The sequence below is a fragment of the Passer montanus genome, unplaced genomic scaffold, assembly GCF_014805655.1.
Source record: "Passer montanus isolate IOZ18808 unplaced genomic scaffold, ASM1480565v1 scaffold44, whole genome shotgun sequence".
Taxonomy (NCBI): Eukaryota; Metazoa; Chordata; class Aves; order Passeriformes; family Passeridae; genus Passer; species Passer montanus.
Genome location: NW_024369262.1, coordinates 5,475,541 through 5,500,038, shown reverse-complemented (window position 1 = coordinate 5,500,038; position 24,498 = coordinate 5,475,541). Strand labels below are relative to the sequence as shown.

Below are 24,498 nucleotides of genomic sequence, written 5' to 3'. Positions count from 1 at the left end.
TTGGAAGTGAGAGGTGAAAGGCGCCGGCCCGCGCCCCCCGCTCCCCCCGGCCCGCCCCTCGCTCACTAAGCGGCTGCACAGCGCGGACAGCGGTACCGGGCCGCGCCCGCCGCCCCGCACTCCGCGCACGGCCCCGGTGCCCGCATGGCCGCCGCTTCCGCTTCCGCTTCCGCTCTACCGGCCAGGAATGCCAATCGAGCGCCGCCAGCCAGGCGTGTTTAATCCACCGCCGAGCGCAGCCGTAGCCAGGGCGTTTTGTGGAGATATTCAGAGATATTTCTATAAATAAATAAATATAGAGAGATATATGGATATAGATACATACAGAGAGAGCGCTGTGGGCGGGGGAAGAAGGAGGAGTGGAGAGAGAGGTGGTGTATATCGAGATAGGGGAGAGGTATAGATATGGGCATATATAAAATATAGAAATAGAAAATATAAATAGAAAATATAAATATATATCTATATAATAAACAGAGAAATAGAAAATATAAATATATATCTATATAATAAATAGAGAAATATATATAGAATAAATAGAGAAATATAGAGAGTTAAAGAGGAATATAGATAGATACAAACATGAGGAAACAACAACAAAGCAAAGGAACTGGAAAGAAGTCCCTGGAAGCTCCAAGTGGGTGGGATTGTGTGTGATGAGTGTGAGAGCATCATCACTCTGTGGATTTCCATGGAATTTTATTGCTGTGTGCTGATGAAATACCACAGGGCAGCAGCTGAGCTGGTGCCACAAAACCTATCCAGCCCAGGTTTCTAAAGAAGTCTCCTGAGTTTTATTCACCCTCACCTTGGAGCAAGAAAGAGCCTGGAATTCCAAGAAGCAGGGACAGTGCTGGGAGAGTCCTTCCCCCACCTGGAACGGGGCTTCTGCTCCCCATGGGGGACCTGGAGACATTTCTGGGGGCTCCATGCCCCATTTTTTCCTCATGAGGGACCCAGGACATTGCTGGGAGGCTCCATGCCCCACATGGGGACACTGCTGAGGGCTCCATGCCCCATTTGTTCCCCATGAGGGACCCAGGACATTTCTGGAAGGCTCCATGCCCCATTTTGTTCCCCATGAGGGACCTGGGGACATTGCTGGGGGCTCCATGCCCCACCTGAGCTGCCTCTGCTCTCTGTGAGGGACCTGGGGACACTGCTGGGAGGCTCTATGCCCCATTTTGTTCCCCATGAGGGACCTGGGGACATTTCTGGGGGCTCCATCCCCCATTTGTTCCCCATGAGGGACCTGGGGACATTGCTGGGGGCTCCATGCCCCACCTGAGCTGCCTCTGCTCCCCGTGAGGGGCCCACGGCGCTGCCGAGGCTGGGAAGGAGCCCTGAGATCCCACCAGGCCCCCGAGATCCCCCCAGCCCTCATCCCCGCGGGGTTTGGGCCCTCAGTGTCTGCTCTGTGTCCTGGTTTGGGGTAAATTTGGGGGGAAACATCCAAAAGGGCTCCCCCAGAAAGCAAACCCACACGGCCCCTCCCCACAGCCGGCTCGGGAAGGGTTTCCTCAGAGAGAAGTGGAAAAAACCTGTTTATTTAACAGGCCAAGCACCTCCCAGCACACACAAAATGAACAATACCAGATGACAAAACTCATTTGCAGCTCTTTAGAGATGACAGATTCAGAAAGTCTCTCCTGAGGGGTCTCTCTGTTGTCAGCCCCTCAGCACTGGGCATGGCCGCTGCCCAGAGCAGCCACAAGGTGCAAGCTCTCGGTGCTCCCCGGCTCCCAGTCTGGAACAGCTCCCAACAGTTCCCAGAAAAGGGAAAGGAAAAAAAAACAGTCCAGGGAAAACCCTGCCTCAGCTAGCTAAACTAACTCCAAAGCAAAGGAGCGCTCTGCTCTGCTCCGGCAGTGCCTCACAACACAGAACATGGAGGAGCGCTGCTTTCAGAGGAGGGAGTGCCATCCCTGCCAACAAACTCCGCGCTCCTCCTTCTCCCCGTTTCGCTCCCACAGCCAGCCGTGAAGGCACAGAACACCCAGCATGGACGGAGCACACACGAGTGGGGACACGAGCCCCACAGCGGGGCTCAGACGTGGCCGATGGCGCAGGCCCGCACGCGGGACGCCCACAGGCCCCGCAGCGCCTTCAGCCGCGCCCCCAGCGCCCTCAGCCTCAGCGTGTAGAGCAGCGGGTTGCCCAGGCAGGTGATGGTGATCAGCATGGCCGTGCAGTTCCTGAAGATGTACACCCCGGGGTACAGCTCGCTGTGGCAGCGCTGGTTGGCCGCGTCGAAGATGACGCCGGCCAGGAAGGGCGCGTAGGACACCAGGGCCAGCAGCCAGATGGAGATGCTGGTCCTGGCCACCTGCGTCTCTGCCGACTTGTAGGTGTCCATGGCTTGGCCACACGCCTGCATCCTCAGCTTCCTCTTCCTGAGGATGATGATGATCCTCAGGTAGGTGAAGAGGGGCACGAGGAAGGCCACGGCCACGTTGGGCATGGCGATGAAGACGAGGTAGTTGACGCAGAAGGGGCTGTAGAGCACCGAGACGTTGCTCTCCGCGTGCAGGCAGTTCCAGCCCATCAGGGGCAGGCAGCCCAGGAAGAAAGCCAGGACCCAGCTGATGAAGACCACGGCGATTGAGTGGTTCCTGGCCACCCTGAACCTCGTCCTCATGCTCTCGGCCACGGCCAGGTAGCGCTCGATGCCGATGCTCACCAGGTTGTAGATGGTGGACAGGATGGACGTGGTGTACAGGGAGTAGGGAGCCAGCATTTCCTGGGAGCCAAAGATGGTGATGTCAGGGTTGGTGATGAACAGCATGGAAATCCAGAAGCCGGAGAAGCTGGTGAAGAGGTCAGAGACAGCCAGGTTGCAGAAGAGGATGGAGATGGGCTTGTGCAGGTCCCTGGTGGCCAGGCGGGTGAAGATGGCGGTGCAGTTGAAGATGATGGAGACGACGTTGATGGTCAGCTGGGGGATGCCCAGGGCCAGCACCAAGTAGTGACTCCAGATCTTGGTGTGGTTGGCAGAGCAGTTTGGGAAGCCATTCATGGTGGGAGCTGCTCCGTGGGGCCGGCTCTGCTCATCCCATTCTCCCCAGGAGCTCCCACCTCGATCCCCGGCGCGGATCCTCTCCTGACGCGCAGCTCCTGCTGCCACATCATCATCGTCACGGGGGTTAAACTTTAACCAGGCGTGTTTTTAAATATTTGGGTTGCCAGCTGGGGGCTGTGCCGATCCCTGGCAGTTGCTAGGATAGCCCAAACTGCAGAACGCGTTTCCCACACGGATGAGCTGCTGGAAGCAACCTTTGACAAGAGCAAAACATGCCCAGGGCTTGGCCAGATGGGTGGTGACGCCTGCAGCTTAAAATTCTTCAGGGATGTTCTCAAATGGAGTGAAGTGAATCAATTTAACTCGCAAATTAAGTCGATCATAAAGGACTAGAGAGCCAGGAAAGGGGGAGCAGAGTTTTGTGGGTTCGGAGGGCTGAGGGAGCTGAAATAAACATCAGTGCTGTGTCTCCAGCCTGGACCCCAAGAGCCCAGAAAATGCCTTTTCCCACTGAATTCTTCCAGGATAACACAGCTAAAACCCAGCCAGCCCCACTACCATGCCTTTCCTACAGGGTATTTTGTGTTTATTTCATCTGGCTTGGTCATTAATAAACCAGTACCAACACCAGTGTTGCTCTTCTTTCTCCATCTTTTAAAATGCAAATGGTTTTTGAGAATTTAGATTGAAAATACCTGAGAGTTGGGGGGAGGAAAAAAGCTCTGGGGACACACATTCCATGCTCTCAGCAGAGGGCACTGCTGGAATAAAATACAGAGACAGCAGGGAGATTTTAACCAGCTGAGCAGTCCAGGTGAGCAGGGCAATTATCCACACAAATTATCCATTTATCCACGTTATTTATTCTGATTCAATTGGTATTTTATTGTTACCTTGATGAAGGATTCACCTTCATTGGTCACAATTTTCGGCCACGGCCTTGCCAAGCAGCTCAGCTGAATTTTTGGGCTCCCACACTCAGCACTGATCATTACAGCAGCAATTCCAGCCCCAGAGGTGGGAATCTGTGAACTCTGTTAGCTCTGCCAAATTTAAAATGTAAGAAATTTAGGCTATAATTTTGAGTTTAAAAAGGCAAATTCTTGGGCTTTTTTTTCCCATTGAAGTGTATGAAGGTATATTCAGTTTAATGTGCAGTCAGCACCCACAATTTTTGAGTACCAGGAATACTTTATCATTAATTAATACACTTTTAAAGTGTGATTATTATATTTTATACAAGTAAGGAGTAAGCATTTCAGAATGTCACGAGGGAATGACAACATAGAAATGAGGGCTGAGAATTGACCAGTCAAGCCTGGGGTGTATTAACACCCTATAAAATATTCCTCTCCCAGTGTCCCAGATAAAACTCCCTTTGTAATCCCAGCGGGGCAGCCCTGGCAGCCACAGCTCGGGTGTGAGGTTGCTGCTGAACAAGGGCCCCACTATTTCTGTCACCCCTGAGCCAGCCCAGCAAATCCTTTCCCTCCCAGCAGCAGTGGCAGCACGGCCCAGGTGGGCACAGGACACCTGTGAGGAACACAACATCCAGAGAGCAAAACGGTTCTGAAAATACCCTGGTGGGTAAAAATAACTTATCTGTGAATTTGGGCTCCAAAGGGCTCTAGATATTCCTGAAAATGCTGCTTGAAGTTGCTCTAATTTGAAAATTTGGTGCTCGAGCACAAAATGCTAAACGTTGTGAGATCAGAATGTAATTAAAGTAATATCAAGTGGTATAAATAGCTCTCCACAAAAGATTTGTAATCTGATTTCCCTAATAGAATTGCATACAAATTACCATCATGTTGCTGGATTAAGGGAGACAATAGTGTGGAAGCTGCTTTTTTAGTGGGCTTTAACACACAGAAACCCCCAGATTTGTATATTCCAGCCCTCTGTGATGCAGCTGGGGCTCCCAAAACCAAATAAAAAATACTTTAAATTTAAAACCCAACCTCTTCATGGAACAACCTCAATCCAAGGGCGTTTTCCTACTGCCATATTCCAGGAACTGTGCAGCATTCCCTGTGCTTACCTCAGCATACCCTTGTGAGGAATTATCTGCATCCCATAAATGGGGAAAGAACAATCCCATTGTTTGTTTAAGGTGACACAGGATTCCAGGCAACTCAATCTAATCTCCAGGATCTCGGGCTGTCACCTCAATCACTGTCTGTACCTTGCTGTGGGCAGCCTTTGATTTATATTTACCCAGACTTCACCTCCTGCAACCCTTTTTTTTTTTCAGTTCTGTGATTGCTTTTCCTTTGGTTCTGTGATTGTATTGACACGTCTTTATCTGAATGCCCAATTTATTTTGATGTATGTGTAAGAAATGGCCTCATTTTGTGGAATTATCTGTTGACTGTGCCTGTGGGGAAGGCAATAACCACTGACCACACTGAAGAGAAAGAGGCTCCAGAGGCTTCAGGCTGGATTTTTAGTGGTGGTTCAAGTGTGGAAAACCCAAGTTCACCCAGCTGAGCTCTCAGCCCCAGAATTGCCCCCAGCTGCAGCTCTCAGCCCCCAGTGGGACCCAGAGGGCTCAGAAGGAGAGACCCCAGCTGGGACTCACCAAAACTGATCCCAAAACAGGGAATTCATGCAGGAGCTGAGCCCAGCCCTGCCCAGGAACCCTTGGACAGCTCCCACCCTCACCCTGGGGTGAGGCACTGTGTCCTCTGGAACTGGAACTGGGCCTGGAATTGCAGAGAAAATCTGCATCCTTGTGATGAAACAGGAATGCCACAGCTCAGGGAGGAGGGGAGATGCAGCACGAGCCACAGGTGTGCACACAGGACAACCCCAAAAGGATGAGGGGTTTCAGTGCCCGGCTTCCTGCCCTGTCACATTCCCCATTCCTGCCCCAAATCCTGGGAACTGGGATGGTTCTGCTTTCTCCCCGTTGTCCCTGCACTCAGCTCTGCACTCTCACCACGCTGCAGACACCAAACCTGGGGCAAAACCAGCCAAGAGGCCTGAGCAGCTCAGCAGGATCCCACAAATCCAGGTTTCAGTGTCACGAGCCCCAGCAGAGCTGTGGGATCACAGTGCCCCTCTGCCCCTCTCTCCACGGCCATCACGAGGCCTGCAAGGAAGAAGCAGTCAGGAAAGGGAGTGATACAAATAAGGAGCCTATTTATCCAATTTATGTTCCAATTAATGCAGATTAAAGCCTTCCTTTCTGGAGAGGGAGACACAAATGGGGTGTGTGATCTCCGTCCAAGATTTTTTGGAGCTGTTTTGAAAACACAGAGCTCTGCTCCTCCCCTCTCCAGCCTCTGTCCTGGAGGGATTTTTGCCTCAGGTTTGGGGTGATGGGAGAGAAACACCTGGAGGCAGGTGTGTGTGGCAAGGAAAGCCTCTCCAGGATCAGCGGGGTGTGAGGGAGGCAGAACAGATCCCATCCCTTGTGCTGGGACAGCATTCCCAGGGCAGCGCTGGGGGGAGTCAGAGCCAGCCCACTCTGCACGTGGAGGATGAAGCTGCAATGTTTCTGCTTCACCCAGAGCTCTGAAACTCCAGATTTCCTCTTCAGGGGCGTGGGAGCTCTCAGGAATAAAATGACAGCACACAGCTGAATGAGGAGCACTCTGTTTTCTCACCCTGCAGGGTGGGATTCCCAATCACCCACCAAAAGCCCATCTGGGTTTCCAGTCCCTCAGAAGTGCTTCCCTGGCCCCTGCAGGGCAATCCCTGCTGGGTCAGCTCCTCTCTGACCAGGGTTTGGACTCCAGCCAGTCTCCCCCTCTCAGCCCTTGCTGCCGTGGCTCTCCAGGCCACAAAATAAATGCAGTTTTTACTGGATTTGATATTCCCAGCTGTCCTTCCCTACGGTGTAGCTGTCAGGAAAATCCAGCCTGGAATTCAGAGAGCTGCTTAACTTTGTGTCGCCTCCTCCAAGATGCTCTCACATCTTCAGGTTCAGTGTCCAAAAATCTTTGTGTAAAATGCACCCAGTTCTTGATGGCATCCTGGCATCTCAGTTTTGGTTTTGAAAAGGAATCAGAGCTACCCTGAAGTGCAACGATGCCATCAAGAACTGATACCCAAGCACCTGCCAGGGGAGTTTCCTTAGGAAAAAAAAATATAAAAATAAGGAGATCAAATGATGCCAGCCCTGCTTATTTAGATGACAGCTTTAGAAGGAAAGGGAATGCCTTTGCCTGAGCGTGCCTTTGCTTTCGAACTCAAATGAAGGTTTAATTAACCTGACTGCAGTGCAGTTTATTACCACTTTGATAATGACAGGCTGGAAGGTTTAGAAACAAAAAGAAGAGGAAAAAAAAACCCAAAAGAACACAACAAAAACAAAAAACAAACAAATAAATCAAGAAGCCTGATTTTCAAGACCAAAATTTCTAACCCTCAGCTTTTCAGTCCTGAACAGAGGACTTCAAGGAAATGGAGCAGGAAAATCACACAGAGATGTTGGTTGAGCTCCCCGGTGAGGAGCAGCCCAGGGAAGGAGCAGAGCCCAGGGAAGGAGCAGAGCCCAGGGAAGGAGCAGCCCAGGGAAGGAGCAGGGCCCAGGGGGAATTGTCTCTTGGATGCCCTTGGAGCTGCAGAGCTGCTCTGCGTGCTCAGCATCCACCTGGCCCCGCAGGGACTGGAGGGACAAAGCCACCAGCCCCTCATTGTTCTCCCCTGCAGGAATTATTTACCTCATCACCTCTTGCGGGGTGGGGAAACCCTCCCCGGCAGATCTGCGCGGTGGGAATGTTCTTTACAGCCCCTTTTTATCAATAAAGGAGCTGCTCCTGAGCTCTGCCACCCCTCTGGGAGAGCAGCAGGGCAGGGAGAGATTCCTCAGCTCCTTTTTTATGGAATTCAGCTCTGCTGGATGACTCTGCAAGCTCAGCTCAGCTGGGGAACATCCCTTCCCTCTGCCCATCCTGCTCTTCCTCCCAGCCCAGCTCTGGGCTTGCACCCCCACGGACATTTGGGGAAGGAGTTTGCCTCATTTGTATTCCTCAGCTGGATCAAAATCCACCCCCAAAAATCCCAGAGGTGATGCTGTGTCTGGAGTAAAGCTGCGTCGCTTTTCTCTGCTGAATGTAAAGTCTGAGTTGCCCCTGAATCGTGTTTAATTAAAAAATAATTTAGATGGGAAAACAAAGGGGACCAAAATGAAAAACCTGTGAATTTATCATTCTACAGAAGCAGAGAGCTGAGAAAAAGGATTATTAAAAAAATGTGTTGCTGTTTAATTACATACATAAGGTGTTGTATGTCACCTAATTAACATTTCCTGTTGCTGCACATGGAATTCCCATTTTCCAGTCCCACAAATCAACTCCAATCCTGTTTGGAGAGCTGGGGGGTAGAAGTGAGGGGGAGTTGGGGTTTTATTTGTCTCCCTGGGTTTTTTTTTTAAAGGAAACATTAACACATGTATTAATTGAATGTCACGAGGCTGCCAGGGGAAAAACTCCCAGTAAATTAAAATGTGGCATTTCACTCTGGCTGCTGAAGCTGTGCAGGTTACAAAACCTCAGATATTCACTGAGGCTCCTTGCTCAGTGCCAGAAAGCCTCACTCCTTTTGCCATCCACTTTGGAGAATGAATAAATCCAGGCAAATCAGGAGCAGGGCAAATCTGGAGAAATTACAAAGGGGAGGAGTTCACCTTCCTGCTATGGCTTTCAGGTCTGTCCTGGACTACTTACTCCAGTATAAAACTGAGAGCAGAAATGTGATCACATCCTGAGGAGGCCAATCAATTCTGGTTTCAGCACGGAGCCTATTTAATCTGGAGAATGGAATTGCTGCTCCTTGCTGTGCTCTGCCTGCACATTCTCAAGACAGAGGCAGTAGGTAAGTCCTTCCCTGCTCTTTCTAACCCCACCTTAAGGTTTCTCTTATTTCTGATTTGTTTCTGACTATCAGGACATGCAGTGCAGGCTCTCTGATTCTTCTCTCTGGTAAATGAAGGATGATTGATTTGTTTATTTCTCTGCCTTTTATTTTTTTGTGTTAAAATATCAAGGACATGCTTTTCTCGTGAATGAATGAGTGCTTTGGGGGTTTCTTTTCACCTTTAGAGATTCTATCTGCCTTCCTCCTCCAAGAAAAATCAATGAGCTTTGACTTGATCTCTGTATTTTATTATGTACATGTATTTAAAATACCAAAACTTAATTTCTTTATCTTTAAAATCCCTTGAAACTTGAAAGAAATCTCTTGTTTGACATTTCTACTCCCTTTGCTTTGCTGTGTATGATCCAAGATGAAATTCTGCTGAGGGAGACAGAACAATATGTCTTTGCTGCATCAGCCCAGCAGCCCCATCTATTTTTGCTCCCTGGACACTATGAGTACACTGTGCACTTAGGATGGCTCAATTAAATAGTGATCTATAATTGGTATTGAAAAATGCAGGAGGTATTTCTTCCCCTGCTTCTGTTCAATCAGCAGCCCTGAATAAATCCCTTTTCCTATGCAAATACCAGCACAGAGGCTCGAAATTAAACACTGCAGCTCTTCAAAGTGACCAAGGGTCCATTGTTTGCACTAAAATAGAGCAGAGTGCAGCCAGGAGAAAAGGGACCCGGCAGGAGCAGGGGGAAGTGCTGCCCTGAGATCTGCTCAAGGCAGATGGTGTTAAAGCAGATCAAGGTTCAGAGCTGCTCCAAAAGTCCTCAAGGGCTTCCCTGTATTTATTTCTCTGCTCCTAATGAATTCCCTGTCCCTCAGCAGCTTGGCTTTCCCCCATTCTTAGCTGGAATTCCAAGCCTTTCCCTCTGCTGCAGGGCTGCTCTCCCTGCAGGGGCTGCCCCACCTGGGCCAGGTGAGCACAAACACTAAAAAAAGCTTTTCTTTTCCAAAGTCTGCCCCTCGTGTTTGCTTCTGATCAATCCCTGGCTACCAACACTTTGCCAAATTTACTGCCCCATTAGGGGCTTTATTGGGCAAACCTAAAGACTATCTAGAAGACCCTTGTAACTTGATTAGATTGGTGTTAATAATTAGGGTTTACCTCTCTATCAGAAGGAAGTAACACGGGGAAAGCTTAGATGATAATTTGGCAGTTTTTGCCCCCCTGATTATTTGCACGTTCTTCCTTGAGTGTGGACCAAATTACACAGTCATTAACACACAAGAAATTTGCTCTCTGCACCTTCTTCTCCAAACTTTCCTCTGGCAGCAGCTCCACAGGATACAATCTATGAAGTTAAAGGCTAACATTTCCAGAAACTCCACTGTTGAGAATCAGCTGAAATTCCTCCTTGTATTCTTTCTTGTTGTTATCTATATTTTTTTTAAAGAATAAACCTTTCCTTCCTGACTTGCCACTTGTCAGAACCAGCCTGGGTCTGATCAGCTCGTTGAGCCCAGCTCCACCTGGGCAGCTGATAACTCACTGAAACAGTGAAATGACTGATTGCTAATCTGGAATTGCTGCCAGCCTTGTCTGAACAGCAGAGCACCTGGGGCTCTAAATCACCATTCACAGTCCTTAGAGGGCTTCCTAAGGAAGGGAGGGGCATTATCCCTGTTGTAGGAGAGGGAAACTGAGGCAGGCTGGTACAGGCACCTGCCCAGGGATGAAACCTCATCCTCACCCAGGTCTCAGTGTGTTCCATTTACAGCTGCTCTGATCCCCCTCGGGTTTCTTGTCTGGTTCCTTTGAGAGCTCAGGGACCCTCTGGTTCTGTTTTGGGGGAAAGGAGAGACAAAGTGTCTGCAATTTCCAGCAGGAATGCTCCAAACCTTGTGAGAGTGAGGGATATCCCTCCATCCATCTGTCCGTCCATCCATCCATCCATCCATCCATCCATCCATCCATCCATCCATCCATCCGTCCATCCCTCCGTCCATCCATCCATCCATCCATCCATCCATCCATCCATCCATCATCCATCCATCCATCCATCATCCATCCATCCATCCCTGTCCATCCCTCCATCCATCCATCATCCATCCATCCATCCACCATCCATCCATCCATCCATCCCTGTCCATCCCTCCAGCAGCTCTGGGCTGGGGGTTACAGCAAAGTCACTGAAAATTAATTTTCTTCAGGGGGAATGGAATGAAACCCAGCACGTTTTAACCTTTTGCTTTATCACAGAGCAGGACTCAGCCATGAGGAGACAAATCTCCCACAGTCCATGCTCTGCTGCTCCAAAAGATTGCTGCCTGATAGGACATTCCTCTCATTTAGATGAGATTAGATCCCTCTAATTTTCTATATTTCTGCTCACATGCTTTTACCCGTCACAAACATTAAATTTACATAACCATGCGGACATTGGCATCAATTCTCACTCTGGGGTTTCCTCAGGGCCTTTCAGGTACAAAATATACAAAATATCCCTGAGAGCTCCATCAGCATTGTAAAAAAAAAAAAAAAGAAATAAAAAGATGCTGTGACTTCTTCCCTTTCCAGTTCTAGTGGAACTGCACACAGATTTATGGTTGGGCTCCAAAGCCATTTTAGAGCTGGCAAAGTTGGGATGCTGGCAGACTTGGACACACTCTGGGGTGAAAAGTTGCATTTTCAGCTGATTAAAGCAAGGATAATAAATGCAATGTAAGACCTGGAACAAGGCAGGGAGCCACAGGAATTATGGAATTACCCTTGTGAAGGGTTTAGGTCACCTCTGGAGTCTCCACGGGTCGGAATCCAAGCCCCTTCCCCAGGGATGAGGATGATCCCGCTCAGTTTTATCCATGATTTCCCCACGGATCCTCCTGGCTCTTCCACTGGGATGTTGGAAGCAGAAAAGCCTTTGGCACTTTGGAAAAAAACCAGCAGAAACCTTGAGGTCTCCTAGAGAAGCTGCCAAGTGCAGGGTCTGTCTCAGCGCAGGCTCTTTCCCTGCCTGTGGCATTGCAGGAGATGTTTGTTGTGTTCCAGCATCTATCCAATGGCCTCTGATTAGATTTTTAGTCATATTTTTAGCCACAGGATCAGCCATCAAAAGCTCAGCATAAAAGGCTGCAAGAGGCCAGCAAAGCTACTGAGTGATTTGTTTGAATTAAATTTTAAAAGTACTTCAAAATGAATAAATCTGAGTTGCATTTTTATGACAGAAAGCAAAGCAAAACCCCTCACAGGAGGAAATCACCTTAGCCCTGGATACTCATTTTTGTTACAGCTCCTGCCTTTGACACAGGACATTTCTGAGGGCACATTATCTGCAGCAGGGGATCACAGGTCCCAGCTGAACACCTTCCCCTGCTCTCTGACACAGAGGAAGTCGTTTGCAGATGTTAAATTGTTCATATCCAGAATCCCGGAGCCCCTCTGGATTTTCCCTGCAGTTTGTGTCTGTTCCAGAGGCCTCATCCAGCTTGTGATTTCTGTGTGCCATGGCAAACATCAGCCGTGCAGCCTCGCAAGGCTTCACCTCCACAATAAAGCTGATTTGCAGGGCCAGCTCCCCATCCTCTCCTGCACTGTGCCCCAGGGAAAACCAAATTCAGGTTAAAAGTGAAGAGCAGTGAATGGGCTCGCAGAGGCTCTCAAACCTCGAGGGGAACTTTTGGAACTGGTTTTGTCTGTCAGAGGGGTGACTGGGGCTTCCTGAGGATGTGTAATGCTTCAGGAGGCAGAAATATTCTCATGCCTATATGCTCAGCAATCCCATTAATTAGAAAGACAGGCTTAAGTAACAATTGCTTTTGTTTTGTCTTTTGCACTAAAAATAGAAAGTTTCACAAAGCCAGCTAAAAATAGGATGGGCCCAACACAAGCCAAACCTAAAAATAAATCCCATGCAAACCCAGCTTTTGCCATTTTGCTGGAAAAGGATGCAGAGGTGAGAGCAGATTTTGGGGATGGATTTGAGGAGCCAGGACAGCAGAGCAGGGAGAGCTCTGGGGGCATCCTGGGACCACCAGGAGAGCAGGGAATGGCCAGGCAGGATGGCTGGAAGGGGGACAGGAGGCTAAAGGGACAAACAGAGGACTCAGGTGAAAGACAGGAGGGATTTGAATCAAAAACCAACACAGGACATTCCTGTTGTCCCGGGCAAAAAGGTCATTGACACTCCCAGAGGCTCAATATTGTTAATAAAACAAGCAAAAATAATAATAAAACCCGCAAAAATAATAATAAAACCCACAAAAATAATAATAAAACCCACAAAAATAACAATAAAAGCTGCAAAAATAATAATAAAAATGCAATAATAATAATTAAATAATAATAAAACCCACAAAAATAATAATAAAACCCACAAAAATAACAATAAAAGCTGCAAAAATAATAATAAAAAATGCAATAATAATAATAATAATTTAAAGGGCAAACCAGAAGGTGAATGAAGCACAGCCCCTCTCTCAGAAGCAGGAGTTGAGGCAGTTCAGGCTGTTTCAGTGGCTCACAGGTTAAATGGCATTTTCAGCCCAGCAGCTCCAAGCAGGGCAGCAAGCAGCGCACAGTGGGACAGAGCAGATTTGGGAATTTTGATGGAATTCAGACAATCTGAGCGTGGTCCAAAGAGCCAAAGGGTCTTTTCCTAGATCTCACAACAGCACCTTGGCAGGGCTGCTCCAGCCTGGCCCCCGGCCAGCAGCACCTCCCACCCCCTGGGCAGGACAGGGAGGTCTCAACTGCACCAATATTTAATTTATTTTTTTGTCCCGAGCTTCCAAACGAGGCTTGATAGCTAAAACAATTGAAAATGTTTGCAGTGAAATGAAAACAAGACGTAATTTGTATTGTTTTTTCGGCCTCCCCCGTGCCAAGAAGCAGCTTGGGCAGGAACCAGTTGTAAATTCCAGGAGGAAGAGGCAGAGATAAGTGGGACTGCTCACGTGCCAAGAGAGACTCCCTAAATTTAACTGTGCTGAACTCTGTGGAGGAAGAGCCAGCCCTGTCCAGCCCTACCCTAAGCTAAACCAAATAAAGTCAAGGTGACACCTGTGGGATGGGGCAGAACCACTGAAATCAAGGATAAATCCATAATAAAATGTAAGAGAAAGATGGAATTGATCATACAGTGAGTCCAGGTGTGCATATCTATATCTTTATCTATATCTTCATCTTTATCTGTATCTATATATTTTTATATCTGTATGTCACAGCAATGATTTCAGCACCTCAACCATAAAAACAAACCAAAAAAAACCACCCTAAACTATTGAAAACCTCACTTTCTGCTGTGTTCTTCCAGCAATAAAATGAGCTGCAGGGAAGAGAGAGTGGGAGCTGAGGTTGGATGGGAAGAGCAGAGCAGGGTGGGACCTGAGGGCTCCCAGACCCCATAAAAATGGGGCTCAGAGGCAGATTTTGAGGAGGGGGCAGTGGGAGGGTGAAGGCAGTGCTGTCAGAGGGGACAGAAGATGAATGAAGCCAGGACAGGAACTGCAGATGAAGAGGGAACTGTTTGGAGGCTGTAAACACCAGGGAGGGAAAAGAATTGTTTAGGGTGGTTCGGTGATATTTCTAGGAGTGATGGGATGCAGATAAGGGAGTGGAAAATGTAAGCTATTAAATAGGAAACATTTCCTGACAGCGTGGCCTAATGCACTGTGCAAAACTCTTCCAAGGGAAGTGGCAGGAGCCTCTGGACAATTCAAAGTGGCCTGGACAACGTGCCTGAGGCCATAATCCTGCCCAAAACCAGGGAGAGCTGCCTGGATGTGACAAGGAGCTTCCCCAAAGCTCAGGGGAAGAAAGAGCCATTGTCATGCAAGGTTCCTAAAGGGAGGGAGGCTCACATCCCACTCCCATCAAATCCAAATGTAAATTTTCCTCCTCGGGGCCTGAGCAGCAGCCACACAAAGGCTCCTGTTCCCCAATGTTCCATTGCTGCAATCAAAAAAAGAAAACAAACCAAAAAAACCAGCCCTAATTCACACTAAACATGAATCCACTGTTTGCTCAGGCATTCTGTAATGTTTAATTAGCTCGTTCTTCAAGGTTTAACAGCTTCAAGGACATTTCTCTTATGAAATGCTGGATTTATGTGCTCTTCTACTTCACTGATACCATCCAGCCACACGTGTGGTAAGGACTTGGTAGCAAACACAATTCTTACCTTGTTCAGAGACATTGGGAATTTGGTGGCAAGATGCAAAAATCAGATAATGATTATGAAACACTCCTGAGTGCTGGCTGTGAGGCAGCTGTAGCCACTGAGGGCTGGGTTTTCAAAATTAAATTTTATTTTATTCAACTTTTTCTCCCCATCATTTTGACGCCCAGGCTGGAAGATCTGTGGTGTGCTCAAGTGTCAGTTTATTGAGAGGTGAATACTGAGAGGTTTATTTGGCACAACTTGCCAGACACCTCAGGGGAAAAAACTCAGGGGGTAAAAACTCAGAGATTTCTGTGTTTGAGAAGGGTGGGACAGAACCCATTTCCATTCCCCTGGCTCAGGACCAGCACAATCTGGGGATAATTCCCCTTCCCCCTGTGGCTCTCTTTGAATTTGGTGGTTCCAGGGTAGAGGTTTAAAATCCCCACAGCCTCCACGCTGCTGTCCTGGCTCCCAGCTGTGGCTCACACCTGGAAAATCGGATTTGCGTTGCAGAAATGCTTTGATGTCCAGGCCATGCTCCCACTCCACTGTGAAACCTCCTGGAGCTCCCAGCCTGGAGCTCTCACCTTCCCCCTCTGCTTTCCATCCCAAAGGTTTGGCAGCAAATCCTTCCAGGTTATTCCTGCTGGGTTTTTTTCACACCTGAAGGTTCCTTCGTGTGTAAATTGCCAAGAAACTCCCAGTCCCAGGCTGCTGGGATTGTTAAAAGTTCACACCGACCCCAGAGCAGCTGCCAGAACCACACCTGGAGCCTTTGATCCGTGTGAAAACACACGTGGAGATCAGCTCAGCTGCCACTCTGCAACAAATGGACATTCATCATTTTAATTCATTGATTACAATATCGATTAAGGCACTGTGGCATCCTGTGCTTGAAACTTTCCTGTGGGGATGAGGAAGAGCTCGGTGCCACAGTCCTGGAAAGATGAAAAAAGCAACAATCAGTGCTGGAAAGTGAAGTTTTGTGCATGTTAAAAATCTGCCAAAAGGATAAAACCTCGTCAAACCCAGTTTTTGGGTAACAACATAGAAATCCCTGCAGTTCTTACCACACAAAAAAAAGCAAAGTTTGTTTTTCTTCCCAGTCTTGCTAAGCTACAAAGTGAGGAAACATTGTTTGGAGTTTTCAGCAGAAATTTCGTTTTTGTGAAAGAAAACCAGAAACTGTCATTTTTTAAGGTTTATTAATTGCCACGAGGTCTCCCTCTGTGTCACAGCTGCTCAGGTTCTGCAACAATTCTCTATTTATAACTTCTAAACCCTTAATAGATGGATGCATTGTTATGCCACTGATATCAAGATAAAGGTGTTAAAAGCCTTCCAGCAGGTGTGTTATAAATTACCAATTAAGGTAATTACCAGTCAAGTGACAGGGCTCCTCCGTAATTATCCTTAAAATTGATTAGCCATTTATTAAAATGCCTATAATGTACTAATCACAAGCAAACAGAAGGTGTGGTATCAATCATCATTATAAGAGGGTTTGAATTGTTATGGACTGAAGTTAAATAGCCAAAGAGAACTACCCCTGTCAAAGTCAATTTAAAGTTTAGAATAAATAAAGAAACACTGAAGCAACTTGGGATAAACAAAACAATCCTACTGTCCTAACTCGACAAACACATAAAATTAAATCAGCTCTTGTCCTCTGAATTTTGTATTTCTTTTGACAATGAAAAAGTGAAATTCAGATGTTCTGCTGCAGAATTTTGCATCCATCCCTGTGGGGAGCACAGCGAGTTAGAGCAAAGATCCCCAGGTGCTGCAGGAAGTGAGATCCTTCATGTCCCAGAATTCTTCCCCAGGTAAACTTCAAAGGAGTTCCTGGAACAGGCTGAGATAAGTGAATTTACAGGTCTGTGAGAGGCTGGCAAGTGCAGAGCTGATAAAAGGAAATTTGCTTTAACACTGCATACATTCAAATGTGGAACTTCTGCCTCAAGAAAGTTGAGGAAGCCAAGGTTTGAAAATCAAATTCTTTAGGACTGCAGCCCATTCAGAGTTCTGAATCTAAAGATTCCTGCCAGCACAGGTTCTTGGGGGGCCATTAATGGCTATAAAGTGGTTTATGAGAGATCAGGAGGGGATCTAGAGGGGGCAGAGCTGCCAATCCATTGCCCTGCTGCTTTTGGGGGGCATTATTTGTACAGATTTTCATTCACCTGTTTTATTTCTTGTTTTTTAGTGGGCCACTGGTGCTATCGGTCCCAGAAGTGTGAGCTGCCCCAGTGTAAAGGTACTGCAAGCCATTTATTTTCCCAATCACATTGGTGATTCTCCTGCTTTGCAAAGGGCTGCTGAGAGAAATAATGCAAAGAATCCACAGCACTCGGCCTTTAGTGCCTCGTGGTCACATTATTTGTGACCATTTCAGTGCTAAACAGGGAATTTTTAAGCCCTGGGTGCTTGTGGTAACTGCTCATTTTGTGTCGACCAAGGATAATGTAGAAATGTACAAATAAATGTCAAAATGTAAATGCACACATGTAAAAATCAAATACAGAAATGTAAAAATCAAATACAGAAATGTAAAAATGTAAATGCGCAAATGTAAAAATCAAATACAGAAATGTAAAAATCAAATACACAAATGCAAAAATGTAAATGCAGAAATGTAAAAATCAAATACAGAAATGTAAAAATCAAATACACAAATGCAAAAATGTAAATGCACAACTGCAAAAATCAAATACAGAAATGTAAAAAACAAATACACAATGTAAAAATCAAATACACAAATGTAAAAACCAAATACACAAATGTAAAAATGTAAACGCACAAATGTAAAAATCAAATACACAAATGTAAAAATGTAAACGCACAAATGTAAAAATCAAATACACAAATGTAAAAATGTAAATGCACAAACGTAAAAATCAAAACACAAATGTAAAACTCACCCCAGAAGCTGGGGTGATGTCCCGAATGCCCCCTTTGGGTTGGGTGGTTTGGTTTCCTCGAGGATTTGCTGTCTACAGGGTAAAAAACCAACCCATTTTCTCCCTCCCCGAGCAGGTCCTGCCCAGTGGCACCAGCTGCACGAGGCGTGCAGAGGGGAGAGGCAGTCCCCTGTCAACATCGTCACCCGAAATGTGCAGCTGGACAGGAGGCTGCAGCCCCTGAGCTTCGAGGGCTACGGCGTGAGGGGCTCGGCCAGGTGGGACCTGCAGAACAACGGCCACACAGGCAAGTGCTGCCCAGCTCTCCTGGCCTGCATTTGGGATTTCCTGGCTCCTTCCAGGCCCCTGGAGCACAGATGGGGTCCCAGCCCTCTGCTGCAGAAGCGAAGCCCCCAGAAGGTTTTTGGCGTCAAAATTTTCTTGGGAAGTTTGTGGGAATGATGAAGTTTTGGGGTTGGATGTGGTTCTTGAACATCCCAGCAGGAACGGAGCTGGAGGTGTCACAGAAGCTCTAAATGAAAACCCCCAACCCAAGCAGAGTCCAGAGCTGGGGGCAGGACAAGAATTTGGGCAGAATTTGATCATTTTCTCCTGGAACCACTTCATTCCTGGGCTGCTCCTGTCCAACTCTTGCCTCTGCACAAAGAATCCTGCTGGAGAAAACCTGCTGTGGGAAAGTCATTCTCAGAGCCGGGTGTTATTAGTTCTTTAAATAATCAGCTATATTCTTCTCAGATTCTGTGTTTTCTCTGCACACAGAAGTTATCTGATGTTGATCAGCTACTTAGTGAATCAGTAAACCTTGAATCAATTAACAGTAATTCAGAGCTGTTCCTCTTCCTCCACCTTCCTGCACAATACTGAGGATGCTGCTCCAAAAAAATTATGGTCAATTATTTCGACTTTAAAAATAAGCCTGTAATCGATTTTTTTTTTAAGTTACCTGTAGGTGTTTTTAAAATCTTGGATGGGCTGTTTGAACTGCCAAATCCTCAAAGCAGAAAGAGCAAGTGGCAAATATTTCCTGATTTAAAAGGGACAGGTGGGAAGGCAGCTGGGGAGATTTTAACAGCCAGAAATTGTGGCAGACCACAAGAAAAAGGAATGTTTTGACTTTTCATTAATATATGGTTAATGACTTTCCTATTACAGGGTGATATTCCGGAATGTCCAATTACAGTCCCTTTTACATCAAAATTAATATTTATAAGGACTGCTCCTCATCTTCCCCAGCCATGTTTAAGGATTAGGGTTTAATCTGGGCTTTTAAAATCTCTTCCTTCTGAAGGCAACCAATTCCCGTACTAAATGAGGACGTTATTGCTTAAATTACAGCTGCAATTAGAGGCTGCAGGTGAGATTAGACCCTCATTATGTCCCGTGATGGGCACATAGCAAAGGTCGCTGTCTCAAAGGTCTTAAGCTAAATAAACAAAGCCCACAAAGACATCTGACTCATCCATTTACGGATTAAAAAGCAAAGGAACTAAATGACTCATGCACTCTCCAAGTTCATTTGGAATTCAGAACAGAAATGAAATCTCTGGGGCTGCAATCCAGAATTTTCCTCTGGGGCTGCAACCCGGAATTTTCCTATGCAAAGAGAAGTGCTGTGCATAATGTGGGGGTCACAAAAAGCAACATTTTAAAGTATATCTCAAATATGTATGATTTAGCCTTAAATTAAATAAATAAATTTAAAAACTCTGCCCCAAGGAAATGTTACAGTGCAGAAAAGAGGAGATTAAAATGATGGTTAAAACCCAAATAAACTGGGATCAAATTTACTTTGATAGAGGTTTTGTTTTAGGAAAAAAAAAGAAGGAATATAGGGTCTTCTGAGAGGTATAAGAAGCTCTGACTCCAGAGGTCATAATGGTTAGAATTAACCTCAAATTAAACTCAGCCATGATTTTGTAGAAGTTCAGTTTCTGCAGAGCAGAATTTCTGGAACACTCAGCCTGAAAAGCCAAGTGAGAACGTGAAGATGAATTTGAATCTCAAGAACATCTCTGCTCTCACATACTGTTAATGTAGGACCTGCTCTTCTCCTTTAAAACAATTTATGCTTTTTCTTCCCCAGTTAAAGTGGCACTAGACGCATCCCCTAAAATCGGAGGAGGAGGCCTGGAGAGAAAATACAAGGCAGTAGAATTCCATTTTCACTGGGGAGTCCTGGGAGAGCAACAAAACATCCCTGGCTCCGAGCACAGCATAGATGGAGAGAAATACCCCATGGAGGTAGGTGGGGCTGAGGGGAGCATGGCTTTCACTCCAGAACTCTGCAATTCTGAGATCCTGCTCACAAATCTCTTGGCTAGTTCCCCATGGGAGGTCTGAGGTGGAAATAATTGTCCTTGGCTGTTGTGTTCCAGTTTCACATCGTCCACATCAGAGAAGATGTTTCAGATGTGACAGAAGCCAAGAAAACTAAAGATGGTTTGGCTGTGTTGGCCTTCTTTGTAAAGGTAGGCAGGGAAATTTTCAAGTGCCCCTCTCAAATCTCAGCCAGCAGTTTGGCTGAGGGATTGTTTATGTCACTATTTTGTGTTTATGTCACTATTTTACGTTTATGTCAACATTACAGTAGCCCAAGATTTAACCTGCCTATCTTCTGCAGGCATTCTGCCAGCACTGAGTTCCTCTCCCTTTTTCTACATCCTGCTTGCTGTTATTTCTTCTTGTGGCCCTTTTCTGTTTTATTCACCACTGATTAAAAGCAACCACTTGTAGAGAAATACACGACGTGGAATGAAAATATTTCCCTTTCAGGCTGACAAAAAAAATGAAAACTACGAAACTCTACTGAATGAATTAAAGAATATTAAATACAAAGGTAAGGGGTTCCACAAGCTGTGTGGGGTGAGGATAAATGTGGGCAAAACCTGCAGCCACAAGCATTACAAGGGATTTCCCCCCGTGGTTTTTCCAGGGCAATCAGCAACGGTGGATCCTGTGCCACTGAGCTCTCTCCTCCCAGCTGAGGAAGACCTTGGGAGGTACTATCGCTACCAGGGGTCCCTCACCACCCCTGACTGCCACCAGGACGTCATCTGGACCGTCTTTGAGACGCCAGTGGAGCTCAGCCAGGGCCAGGTGAGTGGCAGAGGCACGGCCTGGAGGCTCTGTGGTGTCCCTGGGCTGCAGGGTGACACCTCAGTGCCTGGCTCCCCACACACCCTCACTGGGCAGCAGCCTCAACGTGCTGCCAGCTGACTGACCCTGTTAAATCACCCCTCAGAAAATGGCAGGAAAGGGGCAGGAAGGGGAAATGACGGCGTGAGGAGAGAGCCAAGAAACCCCCCCAAGCTCAGGGCTTCGTCAGCAGCACTTCCACTGCTGCCACGTGGTCACTGCTCAGCTCCATGGCTTTTCTCCCATTGTCAGGACAATAATTCCAACCCCAAACCTTGGGCCCACCAGCATCAAGCAGCCCATTTTCGACCTGCAGGCAGGAAGAGGAGATGGAATTAAGAATGCTTGGGAAACACAGGTTGTGCAGAGATCACACAGCCTGGCCCAGAGCCAGTTCAGCTCCTCACTCACAGCATACCCTGAGCACTGTCAGTGCCCCAGCAGAGCCCAGGGTCACACAGGGCAGCCAGGAGCCTGCCCAAGGACAGAATTCCTGCCCTGAGTGCTGTCACAGTGCCCCAGCACAGCCCAGAGTCACACAGAGCAGCCAGGAGCCTGCCCAAGGACAGAAGGACAGAATTCCTGCCCTGAGCACTGTCAGTGCCCCAGCAGAGCCCAGGGTCACACAGGGCAGCCAAGGACAGAATTCCTGCCCTGAGCGCTGTCACAGTGCCCCAGCACAGCCCAGGTCACACAGAGCAGCCAGGAGCCTGACCAAGGACAGAATTCCTGCCCTGAGTGCTGTCACAGTGCCCCAGCACAGCCCAGAGTCACACAGAGCAGCCAGGGGCCTGACCAAGGACAGAATTCCTGCTGTTCCTGCCTGTGTCACCCTGACGTGGTGGCCGGGGCCGGCGCCGCGTGCGTCAGGGGCTCTGGGGGAGCCAGTCCTGGGGCTGCACAGAGCATTTGGCCCCACTCAGAGGAAGTGCCCGTGATTGCCAGGGCTGGAAGGAGCCATCACTCGGTGACCTCTCCAGTGGCCTGTGCCAGGGCCTTTCCTGCGAGGTTTCAGGCACCCATAAAACCCTCAGGTTCAAAACCCGAGCTTGGCAACAGGACAGCTCCCAGAGTTGTGGAAGCAGATTTAACAGGCTGTTGTGTTTTGCAGCTGTCCCAGTTCGCAGAACTGCACTTTGATGGGAACAACTCCACTCCCATGATGGAGAATTTCCGGCCGGTGCAGCCCCTGAACACGCGCACGGTGCTCTGGTCAGGGGCTGGCACTGCCCTGCCCACGGCACAGCTGCTGCTGCTGGCCCTGGCCCTCACCTGCACCCTCAGCTCTCTGTCCCGCTGAGCCTTCCCCGCCTCACTCAGCGTCCTGGGCCTTCATTTCTTGTTATTTTTGCTGTTCCTTGTCTCAGCCTCTCACGAATTGTGTCCCAACACAGAATAGCTTTGTCCTCCTCCAGATATTAACCAAGGGCTTCTGTGCTGCTCTGGTGAAACCCAAACCACCAGAACGCAAAGGAACTGGGAGATAAAGCAATGAAAATTCCATTTTAAAAGCCAATACACTCAGAGAAAGCGTTAGTCTGGATTATGCTGTAGTTTTAAGGCAGCACTGGAAGGAGCTGCACAGAGAACCTCGGAGAGGAATCTGTTCTTAAGTGCCTGTGAAGGGGTTGGTTTGGAGCACGTTTACATTCAGCTCTGCAAATGTGGCACTGAAATGTGGAGTAATTCCTACAACCCCACTCTGTCCTACCTGAAGGTACAGCTCAGAGCAAAGATCAAATGCTCCCACACAGGAGCAGCACCTGGCTCATCCCCTCCAGGGAAGGGCACTCACCCAGCACATAAATCCTCCTCCCTCCTTCAGAATATCTCAGCTAATTTCAGATAAGGCCACTGGATTCCTTCCACCCCGTCTCCTGCTGGGGCTATCAGGTTCCTCTGTTATTTATTCATCCCTCTCTGGGATGCCGTGTGATGTGCTGGGGAGCAGCAGGGAGGCTCATCCCCACGGACCAGAGGCACATCTGTGGGAATTCCCTCTCTTTGGAGGGCTGCTTCTGAAGCAGGAGACTCTGATCATCCTTTCTAGTTGTTATTTGCCTTATAAAATAGGACAGCTCAAGAAATGGCTCTTTCTTACATATAAATATATATATAAATATATATTTCTTTTATATATATAATTTTTTATAGTAGCATACCTGCAATAGTCACACATGGTCAAGAGTCATAGTTTTTGCCAAGATTGTGGTTTAAACCAATTCCTTCATATCTTACCCAATTACTTATAGAAAATACATTGGGAAATGGGGTTTCCTTGTATTATTCTAGTTCTCCCTCTGAAGAGGGACATAACATTTCTCTTTGGCTAGTGCCATATAACATGTTACAGCTTCTTTTAGGATTTTAGATTTTGGCCACAGCAAAATAGGATTTCATATTAGCAGATTTGTATTTTTTTTCCTTTAAGGGCAATGTTTGCAGAGATGACTTTATATATTTTCAGTAAAATCCTGGCAGTGAGATCAATCACAGCTCACCAAAAGCAGGGAAATTATTTTCATATTAATCAATCAATAAAGCTTAAAAAAAAACCCACATGGGAAAGCAAATGAATCTATTTAAGTTTAAAGGAAAGATTAATACTTTAACTGTGTTTTTATGCAACTGAAATGAAATATTAAAGGTGAACAACAGACCTATATGTGAATTGTTCTGAGTTTTTATTTCTTTCGTCCTTGCTGAAGGGGAATCCATAAACTTTCAGAAGAGGAATGTGACTTTTCCCCCCCTGTTTTCTTCACAATATTTAGGGTTGGGGTTAGGGCTGGGTTTGCATTTTTGGGGCAGGGATGTGCAGTGCCTGGGGATGTTTCCACTGTCAGCAGAGTTGGGGGCTCTGTTCCGCAGGGAGTTCTCTGCACTCAGCAGATTCCTGCAGTCTGGCACCTTGCCCAGGTGAGCTGTGCCCAACCCCACCCAGCTCCCAGGACAGGGAACTCCTGCTTTAGAAGCAGTGATGGGAACACTCCTTGGGATACCTGAGAAATGCCTTTTGCACTCATCAAGGCGTGCAAAAGCCACCATCCCTCTCCTTCAGGTTATTTCCTCAATTCCCATTTCACAGGTAGCTCTCTAAGGGCTGGTTGGAATAAACCCTGCAGGATCTGGCTCAGCTGTCATTTACTGCTAATAATAAATGATAAATCACAGGGCACAGCCTCAATGAAACAGATTAAAACTGAACTACAAGGAAGAAGAAATTCTGCTGAAAAGAGGGTGAGTCTTCTGTAAGAGCTCTTCAGCACCAGCCCCAGTGAGAATAAAATCTCCCTGGACAAGGATCAGTGTTTTTACTGAGTGGCTCTGCTCAGTAAGGGAAAGGGAAATGCTCCCTCTGCTCCTGTCACAGGGATGGAGACCAGGCTGTGCTCTGCCCAAGGCCCCTCTTGGCACCCACATTCTGCTCTGGGGCAGGAGG

The 24,498-nt window shown here is 47.4% G+C and overlaps 3 protein-coding genes across 3 annotated transcripts in view; 1 reads left to right on the top strand and 2 right to left on the bottom strand.

The window, feature by feature from the left end:
- ZNHIT3 (zinc finger HIT-type containing 3) overlaps nucleotides 1-161 on the bottom strand; it is a 3,754-nt gene extending 3,593 nt beyond the window's left edge. Inside the window, exon 1 of the mRNA XM_039720725.1 lies at nucleotides 67-161. Coding sequence (XP_039576659.1) covers nucleotides 67-146 — 80 coding nt within the window. The 5' untranslated portion in view covers nucleotides 147-161. The remainder of the gene's footprint in view (nucleotides 1-66) is intronic.
- A 1,370-nt stretch (nucleotides 162-1,531) lies between these two features.
- On the bottom strand, nucleotides 1,532-10,748 carry LOC120507715 (lysophosphatidic acid receptor 1-like). Its single transcript, XM_039720722.1, has 2 exons — nucleotides 10,591-10,748; nucleotides 1,532-4,062 (listed from the first exon to the last, which is right to left on the bottom strand). The coding sequence occupies exon 2, from the start codon at nucleotides 3,014-3,016 to the stop codon at nucleotides 2,048-2,050; it is 969 nt and encodes a 322-aa protein (XP_039576656.1). The 5' UTR covers nucleotides 3,017-4,062; nucleotides 10,591-10,748; the 3' UTR covers nucleotides 1,532-2,047.
- CA4 (carbonic anhydrase 4) lies at nucleotides 8,466-23,719 on the top strand. The gene is made up of 8 exons (XM_039720724.1): nucleotides 8,466-8,842; nucleotides 17,207-17,257; nucleotides 18,037-18,207; nucleotides 20,005-20,162; nucleotides 20,297-20,389; nucleotides 20,694-20,757; nucleotides 20,854-21,017; nucleotides 22,168-23,719. Exons 1-8 carry the CDS (start codon nucleotides 8,785-8,787, stop codon nucleotides 22,354-22,356), a joined length of 948 nt encoding a protein of 315 aa, XP_039576658.1. The 5' UTR covers nucleotides 8,466-8,784; the 3' UTR covers nucleotides 22,357-23,719.
- Nucleotides 23,720-24,498: the final 779 nt, after the last annotated feature.